Genomic DNA, 27,689 nt, shown 5'->3' on the forward strand with positions numbered 1-27,689 from the left:
ACACACCCTTAAGAGAGGCTAGAGGGCTGCTGTAGTGGTTGGCTAGGCTGGATGTATAGTCCTCTGTGCTGGCAGCTCTGCCCTGTGCCACACTAATTACCGTCCCCTCTGTGCACTCTTCATTACTGTCCCCCGGTACACTCTGTCATGGCTGGAGCTTGACTAATGAAAACCTCTAAAAGACCTGGGCTAAATCTGGCCCTCACGGAGGCACACACATTAACGCGCACACACACACACAGCTGGGAAAACCAGCCATACTCACACTCCTGACAACTTCAGTTAAGGAGCAGGCAGGTGATATTCAACCCCAGGACATCTAAAGAGAGGGAGGTTTAAGAGAGCAGGGCTGAAGTCATACCTGTAGAAGCCTGTAATAAAGTGATAATATAGCACAGTGGAAAGGCCAGACTATGGACCCCACACAGTACTCCCTCCAGGACAATTTCCAAAGCTAAAAATAAAATAACCCTGCACTCTTTCRTTCACTGTTACACTATTGGGCCACCACCCAAAAAAGGAAGTCATTGTATTTTATCATTTTTTTWATTTAACCTTTATTTAACTAGGCAAGTCAGTTAAGAACAAATTCTTATTTACAATGACGGCCTACCGGGGAACAGTAGGTTAACTGCCTTGTTCAGGGGCAGAACGACAGATTTTTACCTTGTCAGCTCGGGGATTCGATCCAGCAACCTTTTAGTTACCGGCCCAACGCTCTAACCACTAGKCTACTTAAACAACAGGTTTTGCATTGAGCTCTTATCATACCCACATAGACAGACTGAACATAATATTCCAAAGCGCAGAGAAGAGAGGTGCTGATTTGACCGTGATCGCACAGCGCCAAGCCAACATAGGATCCATCAACAACAGCATTGGTATTGCAGGAAGATGGGGTATGGCTCTAAGGTAGCATCCACCATAACCCAACCTCGGACTGATGAATAAAGCAAGAATGGATGAAGAGGATGTGCTGTAGTCAAAACAACACATGAAGGTACATGTCAAACAATGTTGGGATCATGACACCAGGAAGAGGGGGAAGCCACCGACTTTCTGACTGCATCCAATGTGAACAAAAACAGGAGGGATCGATGATGGCGGGAGGAGAGGAGTGCGGGAGAAGAGTCATTGGTTTGCCAATAAGACCTTACTTGCTGGTACAGTTGAGGCCTTGGAGCAGAGTCCTCAATCATAGTGTGAATCATGAAGATTAACGGCTCATTGTCCTTCGTCTAGTGGGAGATCGAAGTTAGGTAGGGTGGAAGGGAGCAACAATACACAACAGCATAATATAGGTGTTAGTTAGTGAACACAACAGCAGAGTCTAGAAAGCATCCATAGAAATAAAGAACACATTGTTGTTATAAGGTTCTAGTGATTGAGGGAGACGGGGGGCCTTGAGCCAACAACCCTGGGGCTAGAGCTACCACCTGTACCATAAAGGCCCAGAACTCTTGGRAGAAGTCCTAGTACATTTACAGTAGATACAATGAGGCCACAGTTGGGTCCAGAGACATAACGGTCCTGCTTTTCTTAATATCATCCCGACCAAAAACGACCAACAAACAGCAACACAATTGCATGCGTCAGAGCCTGTGGACCAGGGGGAGGAGCAGGGTCGGTGAGTTAAAGTTCATTCATAACCGCTGTGAAATTGCCTGCCATTAGAGGTGAAAGCCTTTGAAATGGCAGATCAAATCATTTCACATTTGTTTAGAGGGGTCACAATCAGACTCCGTGAAGTCACTAAGTGAGGTCCCTCGTGCGCACACGGTAGAGTGGTTTCTCCTGCTACACATGACCTTTTCAGAAACAGGAACTCAATTACTTACCAGTTCTAAACCAAAGGGGCCCATTCCAAAAAACTAAATGGCACCTTTAGACGTCTGCCCTGATTATCTATGCCTGAGTGAGCGTTAGTCAGAACGTCAGTCGCTAGGCCTCGCCACTTTACCTGAAACCCCGGAGGTTGCTTCTATACAGTCTTAATTACATTATGATAATGACATGACTAACTTACTACAGGTACACATCATCAATTAAAAAGGTCATGAGAAAACACAACATGCCTTAAGGTTCCCTTCATCCTCAAAAGTTGAAGTTTACTCTCGTGCTTTCTCAAGCTTGACTTACATGAATTATWTTATAAAGACAGTTCTCCAGGGACTGTACGAACTATACAGCACAAAAACATACGAGTCATCTAATTAGCTTAGGGCAGCATTACCATGCCAAGAAAGGAATTTGAAAAGTTTAAAAGTATTTTTTACTTTTCTTGTACTGAGCTAGACAATATGTCCTCCCGTGGGAATGCAGGTTTGCGCAGCTCCTATTCTGCAGTGAACGGTGTATGCCGGAGAGAAAAGAGTGAAAAGGAGAGAGAAAGTATAGAACAGACAAAAAGGAGCGTGGGCCTGGCATTTGAGTCACTAATAACCCTGGGCAGAGTGAGAGCAGCTGGGTGTATGACCAACCCTGAGGAGTGCCTAACCCTGAGAAACACACACAGAGAGAGAGACTGAGAGAGGGAGACACAGAGAGAGAGAGAGAGAGACAGAGAGACAGAGAGAGAGACTGAGAGCAACCAAAGATAAAGCAGTACTCCTCACCTGGCTGTCCAGGTACATGAGGTTCCTCTGAAGGTGATGGGACAGAACCTCACTCTAACATCAGAAGGCAGTAGAGAAAGAGAAGAGAGAGAAGAGTCAGACAGGAGAGAAAGAGAGAAGAGAGAAGAGTCAGACAGGAGAGAAAGAGAGGAGGGAGAGAGAGACTGAGTAAGGGAAACAGCAGGAAATAGAAGTAGAACTGGTACAAGCTGATAGTGAAAGATGGAGATGAAAGAGGAAGTTGCTACCGTGGCTTTGGCATTCATCCGAAGCATGAACCACCACAGCCATTTACTGTTGATGACCGAGCTAAACCAAACCATGCAAAACCCATTGCAAAAGGATTTGTTCACCACACATCAAATCAAAMTACTTACCAACACTTTCCTCGTAAAGGCAATGGGAAACCACAGCAGACAACAAGCAGGCAATCACATGATACTCATACCACGCTGTCCTCTGCCCGTCAACAGATCAAAAGATGAAATCAAGGCCAGATGAACACAGCACACCAAAAGGGTTGAAATGAGTTCAAAACTGAACCAAAACTGAACCATACACCACTGAACCACACAGGTAGGAGCAAACACATAATATGCATTCACTGGCATGCATGGCCTGCTCATAGAGCCGTGAGCTGCATGGAGATGGCACATCAACACCCAACCACCCACCCCCACACACACCACCCCTGGAGGTGACCAATGGCATGCTGTGCATGTGCACCCTCCTGGTGCTAACCTTCGCGTTGGGCCCCTCCATGCTAAGGATCATTAGCTGAGCCACAGTGTGCTCCCGGATGCTGTTGAGCTCCGCCTGCTGCCGACGCAGCTTTATGAGCAGCAGGGTCAGCTCCTCTGGCTGCACAACGCAGCGTAGACACAGAGGAGACAACGAGACAGTCGATTCATCCAGCGGACGATCAATGAACAAATACATGAACCAAACCTCACTTGATGTTCCATTTGGCGATGATTTTAAATTGAGGAAAAGTAGCGATAGCTTTTGTAATCCCTGMCCTATCCTATGTTTCTAACCAGGACTCTGGCGAGTCTTTAGGCACAAGATGCCTTTGGAAACACTGGTTTTGGGTCTCGGCCTGTGCTGGGCCTGGGCTATAGGACTTCCACCTTTAGAGAATCTGGCGGATATAAACTCCCGGAGTCTCCTGACTCCAAACGGAGTAACTCTCCATCAAATGGAGGTRAAAAGTCAGAGAACATATTCAGTAGCAGGAAAAGCGATCATTTCAAATCACTTATGACAAGTATTTCTCATCAACTGCATTCTGAAGCCGCCGCTCTGTGCGCGTTGCACTGGAGTTACACAAATCACAATAATATTCAGAGTTACAAAATGAACTGTGCAGAATATCAATCTCTCCGGCTGATTCTAGTCTACTCAATTTGAGATGACACAGCTAGAAGGCAATTTCATTGGTGCCACTGTCTCTCTCTTTCCGTATCATCACCAAGACAATGCCATTATTTTAATCAAATTGTGTCTGCTACTGACAGAAATAACAAATGCTTGCAATAAAAGACAGCAGAGAATGTAACAAGGCACATACTCTGACAGAAATACAGCACACATACAGGCTATCCATTGTAGCATGACAGAATGACAGTAATACATGATAGCTTGCGTGTCAAACATTGAGTGCCTCACCAACATGTTTCTATTCCCGTCACAAAAACAGATTTGTATTTGCGTCACACTGAAATCATACCAATAGCATATATCATTCACAATGCATTGTTGTTGAGAGAAAATAGGACAGTAGAGAGGAGAGGACAGGAGAAGAAGAATGCAGAGACGAGGAGAAGAAGGTCAGGGTTCGTTAGGTGACTCACCGTCTTGCCCTGTAGTGACTGTGGGGTAATGGTCTGCACTGGGAKGCCTGCTGGCATGGACCGGCGGTCAGGTGGGTAGTTATACTGAGAGAGAGAGACAGGACAAGGACAGGATGCTCTGTTACATGTACTGATTTGAGCTGGCAGACAAGTAAAATTAATGCTTTCAAATAAACAAAATAACTACCGCTCAATGCAGAGCATTTCCAGTCATTTCTCTGTGCTTGAAACCCCTGGTGATTATTTTGCTGTGTAAGACTGGCTTAGATGATTGTGGTCCATTCCCTGTCCGTTACCTTGGTGAGGTGAGTCCTGTGCCTGCGGTCTATAGTCATAGTCTGGTCCCCTCTGAAGACGGGTGAGGACACCTCAGACCTGGTTGACCCTGGTGGGTTGTCTCTGCGGTGCTGGCCCGGAGGGGAGAAGGTGTGGTAGAGGGCCAGGGATCCATGGGAGGGGGATGTGGGGATGGAGTGGGCCACCCCCTAGGTGCTCAGAGATGTTTCCATGGTCTTGGCTGGGCAGGGTCCCGTAGTGGCCTGGTGGTGTGGGCCCTGCTGGAAAGGCCTGCTCTGCTGCCACTCATACACTGCCACATGGTGTCGTCCCTCATGGACCTCTTTGTCTGCATTTACAGTTTTACATTTCAGTCATTTTGCAGAGGCTCTATCCACACAGACTTAACTAGGTTAAAAACAAACAATATCACAGTCGTTACAAGAAACACACAACCTCAAGATGCCATCTGCAAAATCAGTGCCAGAAAGAAAAGAGTGTGAGTGACAGAAAGACAAGTATAAAGCAAAGTCTTCACTGCGTCCCAAACCGTCCTTATCCCTATAGTCCCTGGGTCAAAAGTAGTGCACTACATAGGAATGTGAGCACAGCCAAGTACAACAGTAAAGTTTAAGACCCCTCCCTGAGTTGGATGTGGGAGCCAGGGCGCGGTCGTAGACGGAGCCGGCCACGCTGGCAGATGCTCTGCGTCGGGACAGCATGTTCTGGGAGGTACGGTACCCTCAGGTAGCGGGGAACGATCTGCACGGTGGCTGGGCATGTTGCGGGGCAAGGTCTGGTAGGAGGTGATCTGGGACAGCGGACAAGGAGGGCGAATACAGTCAATGACATCAGCTAATAAAACACTATTATTCAATAGCATTTAATTTACAAATACTTTGAATCACATCAATCCCATCAATAGCATTTTATAAACTGGTGGTCGAGCCCTGAATGCTGATTCGCTGACAGCCGTAGTTCATATCAGTGACCGCTATACCACGGTCTATGACCGCGCATGTGTCGTTGCCTATGAAACAGCCCTTAGCCTACGGGATATAATGCCACTATACCACACCACCTTCATGCCTTATTGCTTAAAATATAGGTCCAGAGAAGAACCTGGGCCTAACCCTAAAGAGCAATAATAGTACTTTAGTAGTTTAAAGTACAGCACGCTTATGCCTCTCTCTGTTAGTTCTTACAGCATCGCTTACTGCCTCTCTCTGTTAGTCTTAACAGTACTGTTACAGCATCGCTTATGCTCTCTCTGTTAGTCTTAACAGTACTGTACAGCATCGCTTACTGTCTCTCTCTGTTAGTCTTAACAGTATGTACAGCACGCTTACTGTCTCTCTCTGTTAGTCTTAACAGTACTGTCAGCATCGCTTACTGTGCCTCTCTCTGTTAGTCTTAACAGTACTTACAGCATCGCTTACTGCCTCTCTCTCTGTTAGTCTTAACAGTACTGTACAGCACGCTATTCTCTCTAGTTTAAATACTGTACAGCACGCTTACTGTCTCTCTCTGTTAGTCTTAACAGTACTGTACAGCATCGCTTACTGCCTCTTCTCTGTTAGTCTTAACAGTACTGTACAGCATCGCTTACTGTCTCTCTCTGTTAGTCTTAACAGTACTGTACAGCACGCTTACTGTCTCTCTCTGTTAGTCTTAAACAGTACTGTACAGCATCGCTTACTGCCTCTCTCTGTTAGTCTTTAACAGTACTGTACAGCATCGCTACTTGTCTCTCTCTCTTAGTCTTAAGTACTGTACAGCACGCTTACTGTCTCTCTCTGTTAGTCTTGAACAGTACTGTACAGCATCGCTTACTGTGCCTCTCTCTGTTAGTCTAACAGTAACTGTACAGCATCGCTTACTGCCTCTCTCTGTTAGTCTTAACAGTACTGACAGCATCGCTTACTGTCTTCTCTCGTTAGTCTTAACAGTACTGTACAGCTCGCTTACTGCCTCTCTCTGTTAGTCTTAACAGCTACTGTCAGCATCGCTGTACGTCTCTCTTTAGTCTTAACATACTGTACAGCATCGCTTACTGCTCTCTCTCTGTTAGTCTATAACAGTACTGTACAGCATCGCTTACTGCCTCTCTCTGTTAGTCTTAACAGTATGTAGAGCACGCTTACTGTCTCTCTCTGTTAGTCTTCAACAGTACTGTACAGCATCGCTTTACTGTCTCCTCTTTGTTAGTCTTAAACGTACTGTACAGCATCGCTTACTGCCTCCTCTCTGTTATTCTTAACAGTACTGTACAGCATCGCTTACTGTCTCTCTCTGTTAGTCTTAACAGTACTGTACAGCATCGCTTACTGGTCTCTCTCTGTTAGTCTTAACAGTACTGCTACAGCATCGCTTACTGTCCTCTCTCTGTTAGTCTTAAACAGTACTGTACAGCATCGCTTACTGCCCTCTCTTAGTCTTACAGTTACTGTTTTACGCCGCTTACTGCTCTCTCTGTTAGTCTTAACAGTACTGTACAGCTCGCTTACTCCTCCTGTTAAGATTACATACTGATACCAAGATCGCCTTCTTGCTCAGTCTCTTTAGTTAAACAGTGCTGTACATACCTACTACCTCCTGTAAAAGGCACTGTACAGTAACCTACTACCTCCTGTAAAGGCCACTGTACAGTACCTACTACCTCCTGTAAAAGGCACCGTTACCAGGACCTGATTACCCTCTCCTGTAATAAGGTGCTGTACAGTACCTACTACCTCCTGTAAAAGGCACTGTACAAAACTACTACCTCCTGTAAAAAGGCACTGTACAGTACTACTACCTCCTGTAAAAGGCACCGTACAGTACTATTACCCCTGTATAAAAGGAAATCCGTACAGTTACCTACACCTCCTGTAAAAGCACCGTCAAGTACGCTTATTACCTCCTGGAAAAAGGCGACATGACCAAGTTACCTCTACTCCTCCACTGTAAAAGGCACCGTACAGTACTTATTACCTCCTGTAAAAAGGCACCGTACAGTACCTACTACCTCCTGTAAAAGGCACTGTACATTACCTATTACCTCCTGTAAAAGTCACTGTACAGTACMTAYTACCTCCTGTAAAAGGCACTTGGCTCCAGCTCCCTCTCACAGGAAATGAGCTGGAGGTAATACAAATCAGTCTTATTTATATTTTCAAAGACCACAGAGAACTGTCCTCTTATCAGACCAGTTTCCAGCAGCTTGCCTAAACCAGCAATGCACCGACTATGGTAGGCCACAGAATAGGCCTGTTATGGCTGTCTAGCCTCCATTATTATGGTGTCTCATTGGAGAGTACAGCCTTCTCCGTATAAGCCACAGAGAAGCATCATCCCTCAAGCTAGAGGTCAGGTCTTCCCCGGGAGTAGCCTTGCCTAAGACCTGAAGAATTTATGTTAGCTCCTTGAGGCTTGAGCTCTGTGGGCAAACACAAGTAATAGACCCGGGTTCATACCCAGTTGGTCGCAGAAGCATCTCTCCAGCCACAAGTTAAGCCCTCCCCAGGTCTTCCTAGTGGTCGTCCAGGGTGAACGTTGCAGACGGACCAGGGGGCCCCGTTCTTTATCAAGGTGACTATGGACTCCATAGAGAGTAGGGGGCTACACACACATGACATTGTCACAGGGAAAGCCAGGGGGATAAGACTGGAAAGCTGTTAATGTCGGCACTGCCTAGGTGGGTGGGTAGATTTACAGAGGGGAGGGCGCGGCAGACGAATCTCAGGACTTCTGCTGCGTTTCCCGCCACACAATTTACATCCGTCGTACTGTACATTCCTGTAGAGTCGACCAGATACCTGTCAGTGAGTACAGTATGATATCGACCCAGAGTGGAAGTCTGTCGGCGAGCCAGATTTTTTTCATGAAGGTAACGCAAAGTAACATAAATAGTAATATCACGTGTTACTTAAATGTAATGATTAATATGTACTTTTTCAAGTAACAAATCCCAACACTCTGGTGGTAACTAGTGGGAAATATATTACTTTTTCAAGTAACTAATCCCAACACTGGTGGTCACTAGCGGGCATAGCCACAGTCATAAAATCTGATTTTAAACCTAACCTTAACCACACTGCTAACTTTATGCCCAACCTTAAACTRAAAGCAAATTTTGGTTTTCAAACATGTTTTACTATATAGCCTATTTTGACTTTGCGGCTGGCCCATTTAACGGAAACCGCTCAGCTGGGCCTCCAGGAGACGATTCATCCCTATAAACATCAACCTGCATAAAGGCACGCTACAGGGCTCTGGAGAAGACTACAGTAGCAGATAATGATGACATATTTCAAGTGAAATTCCAAGTTCAAGAACATTAGGAAATGGCGGCACTCCAAAATGGTCAAGAAGACTTAGTGGTGGGAGGACACCTTGCTCTGTCTCTTCCCTTTCCACATGTGGTGTGTGTTCGGGTATGTGCATGTAGCATTATTGGTGTGATCTTCATTGCTAAGATMATTTCSAAGAACTTCCTCTATTTAAGCCTGATAAGCCATATTTATACCAAATAAATACAAAAAATGTAAGTGTGTTCTGTATTGAAAATAAGTATCTGAACAACTCTCCTATACTAGTACAAAAAAAATGCACTGTCATACATGATCTCAACTGTATAAAAGCAATTCAAGCAGATCTAGATTAATGTATGTAATGTGCTTGTGATGAGTAAAAATGCTATGCAAATTACTATTCTAATATGACATTGCTAGTATGACCCTCTTGAGATCTCAACCGCCTGGTAGAGCTCTGTAATTTCCCAAATGAACATCTAGTTGTAAAAAGAAAAGCTGCTAGATGTTATTATTTGAGTCGTTCGTACTTGGAATTTAAGGTSACATATTTTTTTAAACATGTTTTTCAAGAAGAGACGGTTAAAGGGTTAACTCCTTCTGCTTATGCTAAGGCAGGGGAATTGTTTTTTGAAGGCCCAACGCAGTCAAAAGAGAGTTTTTCCTGTGTTTTATATACATTTACAGACAATGAGGTTGGAATAATACTGTGAATTTGTGAAAGTGATGATAATGCCCTTTAAGTGTAAGAGCTGTTTGAAAAGATCGCCTGAAATTTCAGCCTGTTTTGGTGGGATGGAATTTTGYATGCCTGGTGACATCACCAATTCTTGCTTGAGAAGTTGCTATTTGCTAAAACACAATTTTTGTTTCTTTTTGACCATTTTAATTGAAAACAATCACGGCAAGGTACTTAAATGTTAACAATAAACAATAATCAAAAATCAAATAATACAATAAAACTAGGTTCCCTCCAACTCACAAATATAGCACAGAAATAACAATTGTCCAGAAAGGGAGACACCTCCCCACACCCATAAGTTAAGACTTGTTAAATGACATATGTAGCAGACCATATACAGGTAAAACATTTGTTAAACAACTAGCAACTAAATGTATGTACAAACTTCTGATCTATGTTGAAATTAAAATAAATGGTTCATGGTCATTCATGCATTGTCATTCAAAGCAGCATACAGCAGATGGTCGGTCACATTGGTTTTACCCTGATATTCAACAAAAATAGTATAAAACCTTTTTCAGGTCCTCTAAGCAACAAAGACACAAACAAACATATGTGTTAGTGATAAGGTGTTGAATTTGTAGAAGAAAAAAAAAACAGGTTTATTTAATTTAAGGAATCAGAATTGTCTAAACAAACCTCAAATACCGGTAGACGTTTTGTACCGAGGATTATTACATGATTATTAWTTTTTTTTTWATTCTCCCCGATTGGTAGCTACAGTCTTGTCCCAAAGCTGCAACTCCCCTACGGACTCGGGAGAGGCGAAGGTCGAGAGCCATGCTCCGAAACACGACCCTGCCAAGCCGCACAGCTTTTTGACGCGGAGGAAAGAAACACAGTCTAGCTGGCGACCGAGCTTGCAGGTGCCTGACCACCACAAGGAGTCGCTAGAGCGCGATGGGACAAGTAAATCCCGGCCAGGCAAACCCTCCCCTAACTTGGACAACGCTGGGCCAATTGTGTGCCGCCTCATGGGTCTCCCGGTCACGGCCGGCTGTGACACAGCCTGGGATCGAACCCGGGTCTGTAGTGACGCCTCAAGCACTGCGATGTAGCACCTTAGACCGCTGCGAGAGGAGAGGCTCTAGGTACCGAGGACTTTTAACTGCAAATGCAATACCTCAACAAATCTGCCAACATTATTTGTCTCAGCATTAACACAAGGTCCTACATAACCCTCTGATCTTAGGCTTCAGTTGGAGGTTTCAGTTTAGCCCACAGTCTGTCCCAGAATGCCTGGTGCTGATGGGGGTCCTGGGGCCAGTCCAGATAGGTCCTAGTCTTGACAAGGCGAGCCAGCCTGTGGTGGGGAGATAGCCGGCAAGGGGGGATCTTCTCCAGGAAGACCAGGAGGAGGATGTCCCTTTGCTCCACCTGCAGCCTGGAGGTGGCCAGCTTCATCTCCAGGGARCACCAGTTACTGCGCAGGTAGTGGTGGCTGACTAGGCAGAGGGTGTGTCGGCTCCGGTAGAGGCTGTCTGTGATGTTCTCCACAATGTCCTTCCCCAGCTGGAAGTCCCTGCTGTGCAGACAGAGGCGCAGGAAAGGGGGACCCCTCTTCTCCAGGTTGGGTAGTAGCTCCTCCACCACCCAGCGCTCGTCCTTCCCGCTGTAGGAGACAAACGCATCGTAGTGGTAGCGCCCCCTGGTGTTTGATCGCATCGCCTCCGACAGCCAGCCAAGGGTGATGTAGTAGAGGGGGAGGAGGTAAGGACCGGCCAGATTATGGACCAGCACCACCAGCATGAAGAACAGGACTCCCAGGCCAGTCGCAGCAAAGAGCACAAAGCCCACCTCTGTTGTGCAGTTGGCTTCTGTGTACTTGACAAARTTAGGTGTGTCTAGTCCATTGTCTGACAAGCATATCAAGTCTTCTAATTTATACATAACTTCATGATTAAGCATGATCACTTCAACCGGCCTGTACGCCTTTGCCCATGCAATGAGCCAAGCATTGTCACAACTGCAAAAAATCTGTAATGTATCAAGTATCAAATACTTTAGGCTAGAGAGAGGTTCAGTAAAGCTGTAGATTACATTATAAATGTTCTCGATACGCAAATTTAATGTTTTCAAGGATTTAAAGTCTTTAGTTAAACCCCCCTCCAAAGAGTCAATCCTGCAGTTTGAAAGTTTCAGAACCTCCAGTTTGGTCAGGTTGTGAAAAATGATGTCGGCAGAACGCTGTATTAAAAGATCCACCTGTATTAAAGTCAGTTTTTTCAGGTGAATCAGCTGATTCATTGATGTTAAATCCACACTTCTAGCTGAAAGCTTTGATCTGTAGACAAATGTCTCCACGGACGTGAAGTACTTTCCCATGAATTCAGCTCCACAAAGGAATTCTTCAGCATCAGCATTAAGATGGGTTACAGACTGAAAGAAGGGTCTGTCACAGTCTTCAAATGACACTGTCTGGCCTTTGAGTTGGAGACTCAGGTTCTGTTTAGATGTGACGTTACTGCCAATAATCAACTGCATTGGCCTCATACCTGAACTAATGTACAGATGAGTCAGGTGACTCAGAACGTCACCGAATACAAGTGTCAGATTCAGCTTTATCACGGGTTCTCTTGGTGGATAGTTCAAGTACCCCAGAAACACTTGTCTTAGACACGTAAGTTGTGCGAAAGACATTGCTTCAATATTGTAGATCTGTGGATTTCCCCTGAGGTCTAACAATGTMAAACTATGTAAACCAATAAACGTGTTTGCATATAACTGGGTTATATTATTTTGTGTAATGTCTAAGGACTCCAGATTTGCCAATCCGAAGAAAGCAAAGTCTTCAATGTTTGAAATGAAACATGACAAATCTAGAGACCGCAGGTTCTCAAGACAGCTGAACTGTTTTGCAAAAAGCGTTTGTACATTTCTCGACATGAAAGTGAGTCGTGTTAACCATGTGATTGGTTGTTTTCGGAAGGAGCAGAGGTCAAGACTGTTCGCTGTCTGGTCACATACATATAATATTTTAAGGTTTTTGAGACTGGAAATAAAATTCAATTTCAAATGGGGAGAAGAATAGAAGGCTTCAAGTCCATGAAAACCCATAGATTCCAGCCCAATGCACAATTCCACACTGGACATGGAGAGGCTGCTTGTATTGACATTGGCTAAATGTATTTCCTTGATTGAAAGCAAAAACACTACATTACAGATACTTTCGAAATCAATGTCAGTCCTACCAGAGAAATACAAGAACTGGATTTGCTTAATGCCAGACAGGGGAAGGCGCAGTAGGACATCCTGGTTTAGGACCCCAGAAAAACGTGTCAGGTTCTGGAGACAAGCCAGTGCACCTYCCTCTATATGGTTTATTTGACCGAAACCTAAACTAGCGCTTGTTAGATTGCTTTCGGTGGCGTTTAAGATGGAGCAGTTTGATTGGTTTAATGATTGTATATTTGGTGCCTGTACATTTAACTCTGTAAGTGACATTATGTTAATTATTCTGCATAGTATTTCTGACAAATCCTCTACACAGGGTTCATGAATAAAGACACTTTGTAATTGAGGTATGCCATGGAAAACATCTGGTGCCATTGCTGATAGCCTATAACCAATTATGGTCAAATTACTTAGCTTGACTAGATCTCTGAATGTGTTAGGCCCAATATGACAATCACAGCACCCAGTGACCAATCCATTAAAGTACATATGTTGCAGATTTTGAAGGCCCTGGCTATTCCCAGCTGGAAGGATTTGAGGAAAACAGCCTCCAATGAACAGGTACTTCAAATACTGAAAACGAGCGAAAAAGCCCAGAGACATGGAACTATTTTCACCATGTTTCATAGATATGCAGAGGGTATTGATATGAGAGGGAAGTCCAAGCAGAACCTCCTCGATGGCTGTGACATCTCGACAGGCAGCAGTGTACTGTTCTGCCAAAGGACAGTAGTTCCAGGTGGGAAAGTGTTCACCACTGTTATAAACGTGGCATTTAGGATGCATCCATCCACTAACACTCTGAATCAACAGGAACAGGGGAAACATAGCTCTCATCTCTCCCAACAACAGTCAAATCTACTGAGATGATTGTCAGAAAAGTTTGGATCCGGTTGAAATCTGTAGAATGTCGGTTTGATGCAGTAACACCCTTCGGAGTGCTGCAAACAGTATGGAGTCTTTCTTCTTCTTTATTATTTCAGATGCCTTTCTCCTTGGTAACTAACAGCTCACAGCTTTTTGTTGTTCCAATCCTCTGCCCTTTCACCCTCCAGTTGAATGGTACTTAAGGTTACAAAGTCATTCTCTAATGGTTAGTTTGGTTCCAAAAGTAAATAAAGTATAAATGTCCCACAGTCAATGAAGAAATGAGTGGAGGGCTGCAAAGTGTTCTCTGACTGTCACAGTTATCGTCTGTATACATCTGAGGAGCAGCACAACTTTATTCGTACAGTACAGTCATAGTGTCTGTTAACCAGCTTGTGAAAGTCTCTATTTACAGCTCTCTTTCAGTTCCTCAAAAAAAGACAGACATTCTTTCTTTCAAAAAAGACGATTGACATGAAGGATATGTTTGAACATGATAGATTTCAGAAGATCACTAAGATATCTGTAAGAGTTACAGAGGGTCAAAGATCATACTCCCAAGAGGTTAGAGCCACTTCTCTATCGCCTGCTCCATGTGCTCTGGCTCTTCCCGCGGCTCAGCCGGCCACCCCTTGAGCCCCCCCACAAAAACAATCTTGGGGTTGTCCTTGGGCTTTCTGTGGCCGCGTCGCTGTCCTCCATGATTACCTTCCGTCTGCCGCCAAGGAAGGGTCTCGCATCCACGCATCACTTCTTCCCATGTCCAAAACTCCTTTACCTCGTGGATACGCTGCTTGGTCCTCTTTTGGTGGGGTATTCTGTCACGGTTGTCGTAAGAACGGGACCAGGGCGCAGCGGATGTTGAGTTCCACATATTTAATTCAAAGAGAAACTTAAACAAAACAAAATTGAACAATAAACGAACAACTAAACGTGACTACGTGGTGCACATGCACAAACACAAAACAATATCCCACAAACACAGGTGGGATAAATKAAAATTTGACCAACTGGGGACATTTTGTTTTAACGCTATTTTTAGGGGCAAAAGTGATTGCTGTCCTCGTTATGAAATGATCAACTTTACCCTGTATATCTAAAAATGACCATATACACTGATTGTTTAAAAAAACTATTGCCGATAGAGAACCTGAACAATCAAAATGAAATCTGTTGTCAGCCCCATTCAGCAGGTATAGCCAGATGAGAGTTGTGTTTCCGGTTTACTTTCACACAATTTTCAACAGCGAATATATAACAATAAACTAGCAAATCACATAGGTTGTCACTCAACTAATAAAGCCTAAGATCACACAAGCCATTTTAGCATTTGCAAGCTGAAGGTGGCGCACAGATGTGCAAGATCAGGAACAGGCTGCCTACCTCGAGTTGGTCAGCGCGCAAAGCTGGGCACAGCGCGCAAAGCTGGGCACAGCGCGCAAAGCTGGGCACAGCGCGCAAATCTGGGCACAGTGCCTAAAGCTGGGCACAGTGCGCAAAGCTGGGCACAGTGCGCAAAGCTGGGCACAGTGCGCAGTTTGACTAGGCTCCTAATTTTGCCTGGGGGTTGTTCGGCTTGCAAATGACTTGTAGATCAATGACCGTCAACATAGTTACATGTGGTTCGACACTGTTGTCACCAAATATTAGGTATTTTCGGAAGGCAGAAATAATGTAATATGAGCATGAAAGAATTGTGAACCGGCGATTCCTAACATTTTAGTAGATTTTTGGAACGGCATGCAAAACATGCTCTACCTGCCGGATGAGAATATTAATTACCTGTATTTACATTTCAGTCATTTAGCAGACACTCTTATCCAAAGTGACTTACAGGACCAATTAGGGTTAAGTGCTCTGCTCAAGGGCACATCGACTGATTTTTCAACTAGTCGGCTCAGGGAATCGAACCAGTGACCTTACTGGGTTACTGGCCCAATGCTCTTAACCGCTAGGCTACCTGCCGCTGCTAATTACCTGTGTGTTTATCTAATTAAAGCATTATGCTAATAAGTCCCCGCGTTTGCTTTACCTTTCCTTTATATACCTGGGAGACACAATTAATGGCTGGGTCATTACCATATCACAGACACACTCAGGTCTTTATCAGGAGAGGAGAGCCATGGATAGGTCATGACCCCATTACAGTAAGAGGTGATTGGCTACTAGTGTTAATATGAGTCAGCGATTTGCCAAAGGTACAGTACTTTCGAGCTAATAAGTCACTACATGCCAGTGGAGTGACTCTGTGCTTATTAACAAGGCTAAGTATCAGACACAAAGACGCCAACGGCCTTTATGAAGTCTCAAAATTGTGTCCAGAAACTAGCCTGTATATGATAAATAAAAGCATATCCCCTTGAGGATGAGACAGAGCATCTGACAGTATTATAAGCCTACAACAACTGCATGGTAAGAGTCCACAACAGTAAGCTAAAAGGGACAGGGGACATTAAGAGAACAGGGGGCTCAATTGAACCAGTCCATTGTTTGTGCTGTTTAGCATCAGTTCCTCTGAGTCCTTCCTCTTCTCAGAGGCTTAATTGCCGTAAACAAATCTAGTTTAATGGATGGTAGAGAGGGAAAATGGAAAGTAGGGCGCTGGCTCTAATCTGTATTCTCACTGGCTCTGAGACTAGGCTATAGCAGAGGCTGCAGGCTGAATGTCTGGGCTCCTAATATGGGTTTAGTACAGTAAATTCACAGCCAGAGAGTAGGGACAGAGAGAGTTCAGTGGTAAAGAAGACATAACCTCAAACACAGCCAATAGCCAATGTCATACAAGCACAGGGGCATAAAGTATGCATCTATAACTTATGTTCTACAAACACAGGCACATACGGTCTTCTGTAGAGCCCAGTGAGCTATATCTATAGGGCTCCCGAGTGGCGCAGCGGTCTAAGGCACTGCATCTCAGTGCGAGAGGCGTCACTACAATCCCTGGTTCAAATCTAGGCTGATCACATCTGGTCGTGATTGGGAGTCCTATTGGGTGGCGCACAATTGGCCCAGCGTCGTCTGGGTTTGGCATGGGGTAGGCCATCATTGTAAATAAGAATTTGTTCCTTATCCTGTTTGGGATAGGGAGCAGCATTATCAYTTTTGCATGAAATGCGTGCCCAGAGTAAACGGCCTGCTACTCTGTCCCAGATGCTAATATATGCATAGTATTAGTAGTATTGGATGAAAAACACTCTGACGTTTCTAAAACTGTTTGAATGATGTCTGTGAGTATAACAGAACTCATATGGCAGGCAAAAACCTGAGAAAAATCCAACCAGGAAGTGRGAAATCTGAGGTTTGTAGTTTTTCAAAGCTTGGCCTACCGAATACACAGTGTCTATGGGGTTAAGTTGCTCTTCCTAAGRCTTCCACTAGATGTCAAAYGTCTTTAGAAACTTGTTTCGGGCTTCTGCTATAAAGGAGGGGCTCATGAGACCTGTTTGAGTCAGTGGTCTGGCAGAGTGTCTCATGCTCGTGACGCGCACTCCCAACAGARTTACCTCTCGTTCCAGTGCTTTGCTACAGACGATGGAATTCTCCGGTTGGAACATTATTGATGATTTATGTTAAAAACATCCTAAAGATTGATTCCATACATCGTTTGATATGTTTCTACGACCTGTAACGGAACTTTGAGTTTTTGTCTGGACCTAGTGCTCATGAAGATGGATTACTGGGCTGAACACGCTAACAACTAGTGGCTATTTGGACATAAATGATGGACTTTATGGAACAAATCAGTCATTAATTGTCAAACTGGGGTTCCTGGGAGTGCATTCTGATGAAGATCATCAAAGGTAAGTGAATATTTATCATGTTATTTCTAACTTCTGTTGACTTCTGTTGGCTGGATTGGGCTCTGAGCGCTGTACTCAGATTATGCTTTTTCCGTAAAGTTTTTTTGAAATCTGACACAGCGGTTGCATTAACTTCACTAGGGTAGGGGGCAGCATTTTGGATGAAATGCATGCCCAAATTAAACTGCCTGCTTCTCGGGCCCAGAAGATATGATATGCATATAAACTGGTAGATTTGGATAGAAAACACTCTAAAGTTTCCAAAACTGTTAAAACAGTGTCTGTGAGTATAACAGAACTGAGAAACCTGAGAAAAATCCATTCAGGAAGTAGTTTTGTAGTTTTCTATTCAATGCCATTACAGTATCCATTGGCTTAGGACTCAAATTGCAGTTTCTATGCCTTCCACTAGATGTCAACAGTCTTTAGAATTTTTTTCAGGCTTGTATTCTGAAAAATGAAGAAGTAAGAGCAGTCTGAATGAGTGGACCCTAAAGTGTCACAGACCTTTTTCATGCGCACGACAGAGAGAGTGCGTTTCTTGTTTACCTTTTAAATTGACGACGTTATTGTCCGGTTGAAATATTATCGATTATTTAGGCTAAAACCAACCTGAGGTTTGAATATAAACATCGTTTGACATGTTTCTATGAAGATTACGGATACAATTTGGATTTTTTTGTCTTCCTGTTTTGACTGCGTTTGAGCCTGTGGATTACTGAAGAAAACGCGCAAACAAAACTGAGGTTTTTGGATATAAAGAGAATTTATCGAACAAAAGGAACATTTATTGAGTAAATGAATGTCTGCTGAGTGCAACCATATGAAGATCATCAAAGGTAATGGATTAATTTTCTCCATTTCTGACATGTGTAACTGTTCTACTTGGCTGGCTACTGTTTGTAATGATTTGTCTAGTGGGCTATGTTCTCAAATAACCGCAAGGTATGCTTTCGCCGTAAAGCATTTTTTAAATCTGACACCGTGGTTGGATTCACAAGAAGTTAATCTTTAAACCTATGTAAAATATGTTTTGTTTTCTGAATTTTTATAATGAGTATTGCTGTATTTGAATTTGGTGCCCAGCAGTTTCACTGGCTGTTGAAGAGGTGGGACGCTACCATCTCACGTGCCCAAGAGAGGTTAAGGAGAAGTCTATCTTTAATTCTGTGAATAACACTTGTATCTTTTATCGATGTTTATTATGAGTATTTCTGGGATTTCTGTGGCTATCTGCAAGATCACCGGATGTTTTGGAATCAAAACATTATTGCACGTAACGCGCCAATGTAAACTGAGATTTTTGGATATAAATATGTACATTATCGAACAGAACATACATGTATTGTGAAACATGATGTCCTACGAGTGTCAACTGATGAAGATCATCGAAGGTTAGTGATTCATTTTATCTATATTTCTGCTTTTTGTGACTCCTATCTTTGGCTGGAAAATGGCTGTGTGTTTTTTTGACWTTTTTTGACTTCTGAACTAACATAATCATATGTTGTGCTTTCGCTGTAAAGCCTTTTTGAAATCGGACACGATGTGTAGATTAACAAGATGTTTATCTTTCATTTGCTGTATTGGACTTGTTAATGTGTGAAAGTGACATATTTCTGAAAAATATTTTTGAATTTCCCGCGCTGCCTTTTCAGCGGAATGTTGTCGAGGGGTTCCGCTAGCGGAACGCCTGCGCTAGAAAGGTTAACTGACTTGTCTAGTTAAATAAAGGATAAATAAATAATAAAAGTCCTGTACGAGGTGGAATCATATGGATTTCATTATCTATATTCCACAGTACAACAGTTATAATATCTCACCTTGCTGCCCACAGTTCAAATAGAAGCTTGGGACCTGAGCGTTTGCTTGCACTGCTATGTACACACTATCTCCGTCAAAGGGAATTGGAAACGTGAGAACACCAGATTGTTGGAATAACACACAGAGGGAATCCGTATTTACACGTACCAAATGGCACCCTATTCCCTATGTAGTGCCCTCCTTTTGACCAGGGCCAATAGGGATCTGGATCTGGAGACGCAGACCAAAACATGTCATCAGGAAGTTTCCCCTCTATTCCCTCGGCTGTTATAGAGGACTGATGATGATGCAGTATGAGCATTGAGCGGTGCTCTACTTCTAACAGGGACACAGGTCCATAACTTATTCATCTAAAGGAATGGGAGGAGGAGAGGAAGAGACAGGGAGAAAACATTCCCTCGCTCCTGTTCTCAAACAAGCCCAGYAAAATGAGTGCATGATCCCTGACGACATACAGCGATGACATGAAAAGCTTTTAGCTCTCGCGGCCAAGGATGCTAGAGTACTGAGCAGAGACAGTAAAAGAGAGAGAGAGAGAGAGAGAGAGAGAGAGAGAGAGAGAGAGAGAGAGAAAGAGAGAGAGACAAGGAAAGAGAAAGAGAGAGAGGGGTATGGTCAAGATAAAGAGGTCTGGGAGATATAGCCACGGGCGAAGAGGAAGTGGTTGTTTTTTACTTCTCTTTTCTCTGTCTGCCCGGTGCTGTTAGAGACAAGCTAACCTCTAGTTGCTGGCTGACAGAGTGCACTGCAGACACACAGAGGTGGTTTTTGCTTGTTAGATATTACTGCATTGTCGGGAACTGGAAGCACAAGCATTTCGCTACACTCRCATTAACATCTGCTAATCATGTGTATGTGACCAATACAATTTGATTTGAGGTGGTTTTTGCTTTGACAATGAGTTTGCACTATCTGAGAGAACAGTAACAGATTTCAGAGAGGCATGGGTATGTACTAGAGGTCGACCGATTAATCGGAATGGCCGATTAATTAGGGCYRATTTTAAGTTTTCATAACAATCGGTAATCGGCATTTTTGGACACCGATTGTGGCTGTTTTTTTCTTTTTACCTTTATTTAAGTAGGCAAATCAGTTAAGAACACATTCTTATTTTCAATGACGGCCTAGGAACGGTGGGTTAACTGCCTTGTTCAGGGGCAGAACGACAGATTTTTACCTTGTCAGCTCGGGGATTCGATCTTGCAACCTTCCGGTAACTAGTCCAACGCTCTAACCACCTGCCTTACATTGCACTCAACGAGGAGCCTGCATGGCAGGCTGACTACCTGTTACGCGATGGCAGCAAGAAGCCAAGGTAAGTTGCTAGCTAGCATTAAACTTATCTTATAAAAAAAAATCTATCTTAACATAATCACTACTTAACTACACATGGTTGATGATATTACTAGTTTATCTAGCGTGTCCTGCGTTGCATATAATCGATGCGGTGCCTGCTAATTTCTCATCGAATCACAGCCTACTATGATTTAACAAGAGCATTTGCGAAAAAAGCACCGTCATTGCACCAATGTGTACCTAATCATAAACATCAATGCCTTTCTTTAAAATCAATACACAAGTATATATTTTTAAACCTGCATATTTAGTTAATATTGCCTGCTAACATGAATTTATTTTAACTAGGGAAATTGTGTCACTTCTCTTGCGTTCCGTGCAAGCAGTTAGGGTATATGCAGCAGTTTGGGCCACCTGGCTCGTTGCAAACTGTGTGAAGACCATTTATTCCTAACAAAGACCGTAATTAATTTGCCAGAATTGTACATAATTATGACATAACGTTGAAGGTTGTACAATGTAACAGCAATATTTAGACTTAGGGATGCCATCCGTTAGATAAAATACGGAACGGTTCCGTAGTTCACTGAAAGAATAAATGTTTTGTTTTTGAAATGATAGTTTCCGGATTTGACCATATTAATGACCAAAGGCTCGTATTTCTGTGTGTTATTATGTTATAATTAAGTCTATGATTCTACGACCTGTAACGGAACCTCTATGATTTGATATCTGATAGAGCAGTCTGACTGAGCGGTGGTAGGCAGCAGCAGGCTCATAAGCATTCATTCAAAACAGCACTTTCGTGCGTTTGCCAGCAGCTCTTCGCTGTGCTTTAAGCATTGAGCTGTTTATGACTTCAAGGCTATCAACTCCCGAGATTAGGCTGGTGTAACTGATGTGAAAATGGCTAGCTAGTTAGAGGGGTGCGCGCTAATAGCATTTCAATCGGTGACGTCACTCGCTCTGAGACCTTGTTCCCCTTTCCCCGATGGGTAACGATGCTTTGAGGGTGGCTGTTGTCGATGTGTTCCTGGTTCGAGCCCAGGTAGGGGCGAGCAGAGGGACAGAAGCTATACTGTTACACTGGCAATACCAAAGTGCCTATAAGAACATCTAATAGTCAAAGGWATAYGAAATACAAATGGTTTAGAGAGAAATAGTCCTATAAGTCCTATAATAATTACAACATAAAACTTATTACCTGGAAATATTGAAGACTCATGTTAAAAGGAACCACCAGCTTTCATATGTTCTCATGTTCTGAGCAAGGAACTTAAACGTTAGCTTATTTACATGGCACATATTGCACTTTTACTTTCTTCTCCAACACTTTGTTTTTGCATTATTTAAACCAAATTGAACATGTTTCAWTATTTATTTGAGGCTAAATTGATTTTATTGATGTACTATATTAAATTAAAATAAGTGTTCATTCAGTATTGTTGTAATTGTCATTATTACAAATAAATAAATAAAATCGGTATTGGCTTTTTTTTGGTCCTCCAATAAATCGGTATCGGTATTGAAAAATCATAAAATCGGTCAACCTCTAGTACGTACAGATCAATAAAGAAACAGACAGACATACAGACAGACAGAAACACAATCAACCCCAACACACACCACCCCAAAACACGCGGGCGCGCAGGCAGACAGACAGAAAGACACACCACCCCCATACCTCCTGGTATCGTCATCCTCTTGTGTCCTCTGGGTCCTAACCCAGTTCTCCAGCTGCCTCATGGAGTTGGTTCTGGTCAGACTCTTCTCTGGCTCCTGGGCCTGCTGGTTCTGAGGCGGGTCATGGGCCTTCCCTGCTCCTCTGCACAGGGTACCTACCACCTCCCCTGGGCTTTGGTCCCCAGCCCGCTCCCCAGAGCCGTTGACCTGATGTGGGGCCATGTGCTGGGAGACCTGTACCTGGCGGGAGGCTGTAACTGCTGCTGCGATGGCTGCTGCCTGGGCTGGTTGGAGCTTGATGCTGTTGATTTTAGTCAGAGGCCTCTCAGCACTGCCATCCCTCTGGAATCCATACTTGTTCCCTTCACGGAGGGTTCCATACTTATCCACTTCCCTAAGGTTACCATACTTATCGAGCGTCCCATGCTTCTCTCCATCCCGCAGGGTACCACACTTACTCCCTTCCCGTAGGGTTTTATACTTCTGTCTTTCATCAAGGGTCCCATAACGATCTGACCGATCTTTCTCAGTCATAGACGTTTGCCTTTCTACCCCTTTCTGGAGGTTGTATTTCTGTCCATCTTTCTGGAGGGTGTATCTCTCTCCTTCTTTTTGCAGTGCATATCTCTCTCCATCCTTCTGTACCAAGTACTTCTCCCCGTCTTTCTGAGGTGCGTATTTCTCCATCTGAACATCTTTAGGCACAGAATATCGTTCGCCTCCATCTTTCTGCAAGGAATACCGCTCCCCGTCTTTTTGGAGGGCGTACCGCTCGCCGTCTTTCTGCAACAGGTACCTCTCTCCGTCTCTCTGCAGCGTGTAGCTCACCCCGTCTTTCTGAAGGGAGTATCTCTCTCCGTCTTTCTGCAGGGTGTAGCGTTCCCGCTCTCTCTGGAGGGTGTGTTTCTCTGGGTCTTTGTGTTTCCTGTCCCCATCTGTGCGGTCCATGCTGCGGGTAATGGAGGGCTGGCGCGGCTCAAGGTTCCTCTCGTTGTTCTGGATCTCTGGTCGGGTCAGAACCCGGTTGTGGTTCAGGATGTTGTTCACCTCCTGGGGACAGCAGCGGTCCACCTTCAACTTATCCAGTCTGGGGAGAGAGAGTGATGGACGAGAGAAAAGAAGGGAGAGAACAGGGATTGACAGGGATTGGAAACAGTAAGAGAAAGAAAAAAAGACAGATGAATGATAAAACGATGAAGATAAATATATATCAACAAGTCATTACCAGGCAGGTTCACAGAAAAACATATTTTCACATTTCAACAATGGACTCCTGCTGTGTGGGTGTCAGGCGTTGGGCTCTACGTCTCCGCTCCTCCAACCTGCCTGACTATATGCCTGCCTGCCTGCCTGCCTGCCTGCCTGCCTGCCTGCCTGCCTGCCTGCCTGCCTGCCTGCCTGCCTGCCTGCCTCGGGGGACCAGAGAGGAGCAGAGGAAGTGAGTGTTTTTTAAAACATCACTATCTGCCCTCAGCACTCTGAGGGCATAGTGAGACATGGCTACTTTGACTGAGCAGCCATTCACTGCTGCAACCTTTCAGTCTGTTACAGAAAGGCCATTAACAGGTCTGGTACTCCAGAGGGAAATAGCTCAAGGCTAGCCACAGTTCTTTACCGCCTACTGCGCTCAGGGACAAGTCACAGTGACAGCCACTTGGGACTGCTAATCTAATGCTCCAGTACATAATGTATTTCTACCTGGGATTTTTCTAGTATTTCTCAGTGAGGTAAAAGGTACAGTAATGGCAGTATGTCCAATTTCTATTGGCAGACTTTAAGATGACAGCAGTGCTAAAGTACTTGCAGTGTGCAGACATACAAACAAACCTCCAGACACGGCCTGCATCACGCCACAATGATGAAGCTAGGACTGCTGGTGTGCTGTGCTTCCAGGACAGTGAAGAGTAGGTGTCACTGTCTATCGGAGTCTCTCCAGAGTATAAAGCGTTGTATGCCCATGTCGATAAGCCTTCACGAACAGCTCACGGCTAAAACACTGCAATTACCAACAGCACTAAAAGTATTTTGTTGTATCGAGTGTGAAGTGCAGAAGCAAGAAGAACTAACACTTCGATTTTGTTGCCTCTGATGTGCCACACCAACAGAAGAAAGAAAGTTTGACTGGAGGCAGTGAGGATGGGATACCATTGCTGTGGTGTATAGCCCTAAAGCTCTAGCTTCTTGTTCCCAGCTATKCATCTTCAACAAAACATCTGGTAATTGTCTTCTAAATTGATGCGATTTCTCGCTTCTGCAAGAAATACTGCAGTCTCTCACGGCTGTCCATTTGCTTACAAAACAAATGCAATCACTGTTGGTAGATTGCACGGTTCAGTTGGTAGCTTTCATTGCCATAGGTCAGGCAATCAAGGCTGGCTGGCTGCTATAGGAGGGATTTGGGTTTGTGGGCAATTCTATCTGGGTTTACCCACCTTCTGATTGGCTCTGTGTGGACCAGGGCTGCGTCCGTCATCACTTTCATCCAGGACTCCATGTCTTTGGCCGTGTCTGTGCAGAAGTAGTATGTCCTCATGTTGGAGTGGGTCGCCTAGCAGGGAGAGAGAGAGAGGGCGGGAGAGGGAGAGTTGGTAAGACAGAGGAGCGTGAGGAAGGTAAGTGGGTAACCTTGGCAAGACCGCAGGGAGTTTTTACATCACCTTCTTTTGGAAGAGGTGTGCACGTGTTCGTCAGTCTGTCTGTGCACACACGCCTGTGTGTTTGAGCGTGAATGTGTGTGTGCATCCCTACCGCTCCAAGGCTGTGTARCTAACTTKAATTACCTGCTAAGGCTTAGGACCATAAATATGAGCGACAGGGAGACACTCCAAGCTGAGTGTTACTCTCGTTTCCTGCTGCAGAGGCAGAGACCGACACTAAGTCAGCGTCCCAATTAGCACCCTATTCCCTTTACAGTGGCTTGCAAAAGTAGTCACTGCCCTTGGCATTTTTCCTATTTTGTTGCCTTACAATCTGGAATTAAAATGTATTTTTGGGGGGTTTGTATCATTTGATTTACACAACATGTCTACCACTTTGAAGATGCAGAATATGTTTTATTGTGAAACAAACAAGAAATAAAGACAAAAAAACTGAAAACTTGAGCATGCATAAATATTCACACCCCCAAAGTCAATACTTTGTAGAGCCACCTTTTGSAGCRAATACAGCTGCAAGTCTCTTGGGGTATGTCTCTATAAGCTTGGCCTATCTAGCCACTGGGATTTTTCCCATTCTTCAAGGCAAAACTGCTTCAGCTCCTTCAAGTTGGATTGGTTCCGCTGGTGTACAGCAATCTTTAAGTCATACGACAGATTCTCAATTGGATTGAGGTCTGGGCTTTGACTAGGCCATTCCAAGACATTTAAATGTTTCCCCTTAAACCACTCAAGTGTTGCTTTAGCAGTATGCTTAGGGTCATTGTCCTGCTGGAAGGTGAACCTCCGTCCCAGTCAAATCTCTGGAAGACTGAAACATGTTTCCTCAAAATAATTTCCTGTTTTTAGCGTCATCCTCATTCCTTCAATTATGACCAGTTTCCCAGTCCCTGCCGATGACAAACATGGTGTTCTCGGGGTGATGTGAGGTGTTGGGTTTGCGCCAGACATAGCATTTTCCTTGATGGCCAAAAAGCTACATTTTAGTCTCATCTGACCAGAGTACCTTCTTCCATATGTTTGGGGAGTCTCCCACATGCCTTTTGGTGAACACCAAACGTGTTTGCTTATTTATTTATTTTTAAGCAATGGCTTTTTTCTGGCCACTCTTCCGTAAAGCTCAGCTCTGTGGAGTGTACGTCTTAAAGTGGTCCTATGGACAGATACTCCAATCTCCGCTGTGGAGCTTTGCAGCTCCTTCAGGGTTATCTTTGGTCTCTTTGTTGCCTGTGGCTAATGCCCTCCTTGCCTGGTCTGTGAGTTTYRGTGGGCGGCCCTCTCTTGGCAGGTTTGTTGTGGTGCCATATTCTTTCCATTTTGTAATAATGGATTTAATGGTGCTCCGTGGGATGTTCAAAGTTTCTGATATTTTTTTTATAACCCAACCCTGATCTGTACTTCTACACAACTTTCTCCCTGGCCTGTTTGGAGAGCTCCTTGGTCTTCATGGTGCCGCTTGCTTGGYGGTGCCCCTTGCTTAGTGGTGTTGAAGACTCTGGGGCCTTTCAGAACAGAAGTATATATACTGAGATCATGTGACAGATCATGTGACACTTAGATTGCACACAGGTGGACATGATTTAACTAATTATTTGACTTCTGAATGTAATTGGTTGCACCAGATCTTATTTAGGGGCTTCATAGCAAAGGGGGTGAATACATATGCACGCACCACTTTTCCGTTTGAAATTTGTTGAAATATATTGAAACAAGTTATTTTRMAARTTTTACTTCACTAMTTTGGACTATTTTGTGKATGTCCATTACAYGAAATCCAAATAAAAACCCATTCAAATTACAGGTTGTAATGCAACAAACAAGGAAAAATGCCAAGGGGGATGAATACTTTTGCAAGGCACTGTATAGTACACTACTTTAGATCAGGGCTAGTGTACTATATAGGGAATAGGGTGCCATTTGGGATGCCTCCTAACACACATCAGAGGACAGGACAGACAGTAGGGGATGTGGGGGAGTAGAGAACGGATGGGTTTGTTACTGTGTTATAGACGGTGTCAATGTGTAGGAGTGAATCGGTGTTGACTGTGATGACTTGTGTGAAACGGTATGTGAGGATAACATGCTCAGAAGGTGGATATAGCATTGTATCAGTATATACTTTCCTTCATATTCTCTCTCTGCCCATCTTGCTCCAATCACCCTCTTGCCCATTGAGACTAGAAAATCTATTGACTTTATCATGGATCTAAGCACAAAGAGCTCTCCATATACAAACACATTTTCAGAGATTCTCTGAAAGGAAAGACCAAAAGCGCAAAGTGTGTGTGTCACAGTGTGTTTACACTAGAAAGCAGCGTCGCGCGGTGAAACATCAGAAGCCATTCACTTTCAATGGAAGGAAAGAGAGAGAAGCAGAGTGGGCGAGGGACCGTTGAGCGATGCGAACATGGGCGAGGGACCGTTGAGCGATGCGAACATGGGCGAGGGACTGTTGAGCGATGCGAACATGGGCGAGGGAGCTGAACAGGGTGAGACTAAAGCTGAACTATTCAAATCCTCCACGRTATCGCGACGCGAGCGACAAATTGATGCTCACCATAGCTTCCTACCCCTACTGGATTGTCTGACAATGGCTGTTGATACATAGCACTA

General features: G+C 44.1%; 2 protein-coding genes across 2 annotated transcripts in view; both read right to left on the reverse strand.

Moving 5' to 3' along the window:
* LOC111951341 (pleckstrin homology domain-containing family A member 5) overlaps positions 1-27,689 on the reverse strand; it is a 175,151-nt gene that overhangs the window by 14,948 nt on the left and 132,514 nt on the right. The window contains exons 10-14 of the mRNA XM_070434692.1: positions 24,855-24,970; positions 22,424-23,509; positions 5,486-5,555; positions 4,765-4,953; positions 4,469-4,552 (exon numbers count right to left, since the gene is read on the reverse strand). Coding sequence (XP_070290793.1) covers positions 4,469-4,552; positions 4,765-4,953; positions 5,486-5,555; positions 22,424-23,509; positions 24,855-24,970 — 1,545 coding nt within the window. The remainder of the gene's footprint in view (positions 1-4,468; positions 4,553-4,764; positions 4,954-5,485; positions 5,556-22,423; positions 23,510-24,854; positions 24,971-27,689) is intronic.
* Positions 9,911-14,178, reverse strand: LOC111951432 (toll-like receptor 13). The gene has a single exon (XM_023969514.3). It carries the CDS (start codon positions 13,787-13,789, stop codon positions 10,967-10,969), a length of 2,823 nt encoding a protein of 940 aa, XP_023825282.1. The 5' UTR covers positions 13,790-14,178; the 3' UTR covers positions 9,911-10,966.

Source organism: Salvelinus sp. IW2-2015, linkage group LG24 (genome assembly GCF_002910315.2).
Source record: "Salvelinus sp. IW2-2015 linkage group LG24, ASM291031v2, whole genome shotgun sequence".
Taxonomy (NCBI): Eukaryota; Metazoa; Chordata; class Actinopteri; order Salmoniformes; family Salmonidae; genus Salvelinus; species Salvelinus sp. IW2-2015.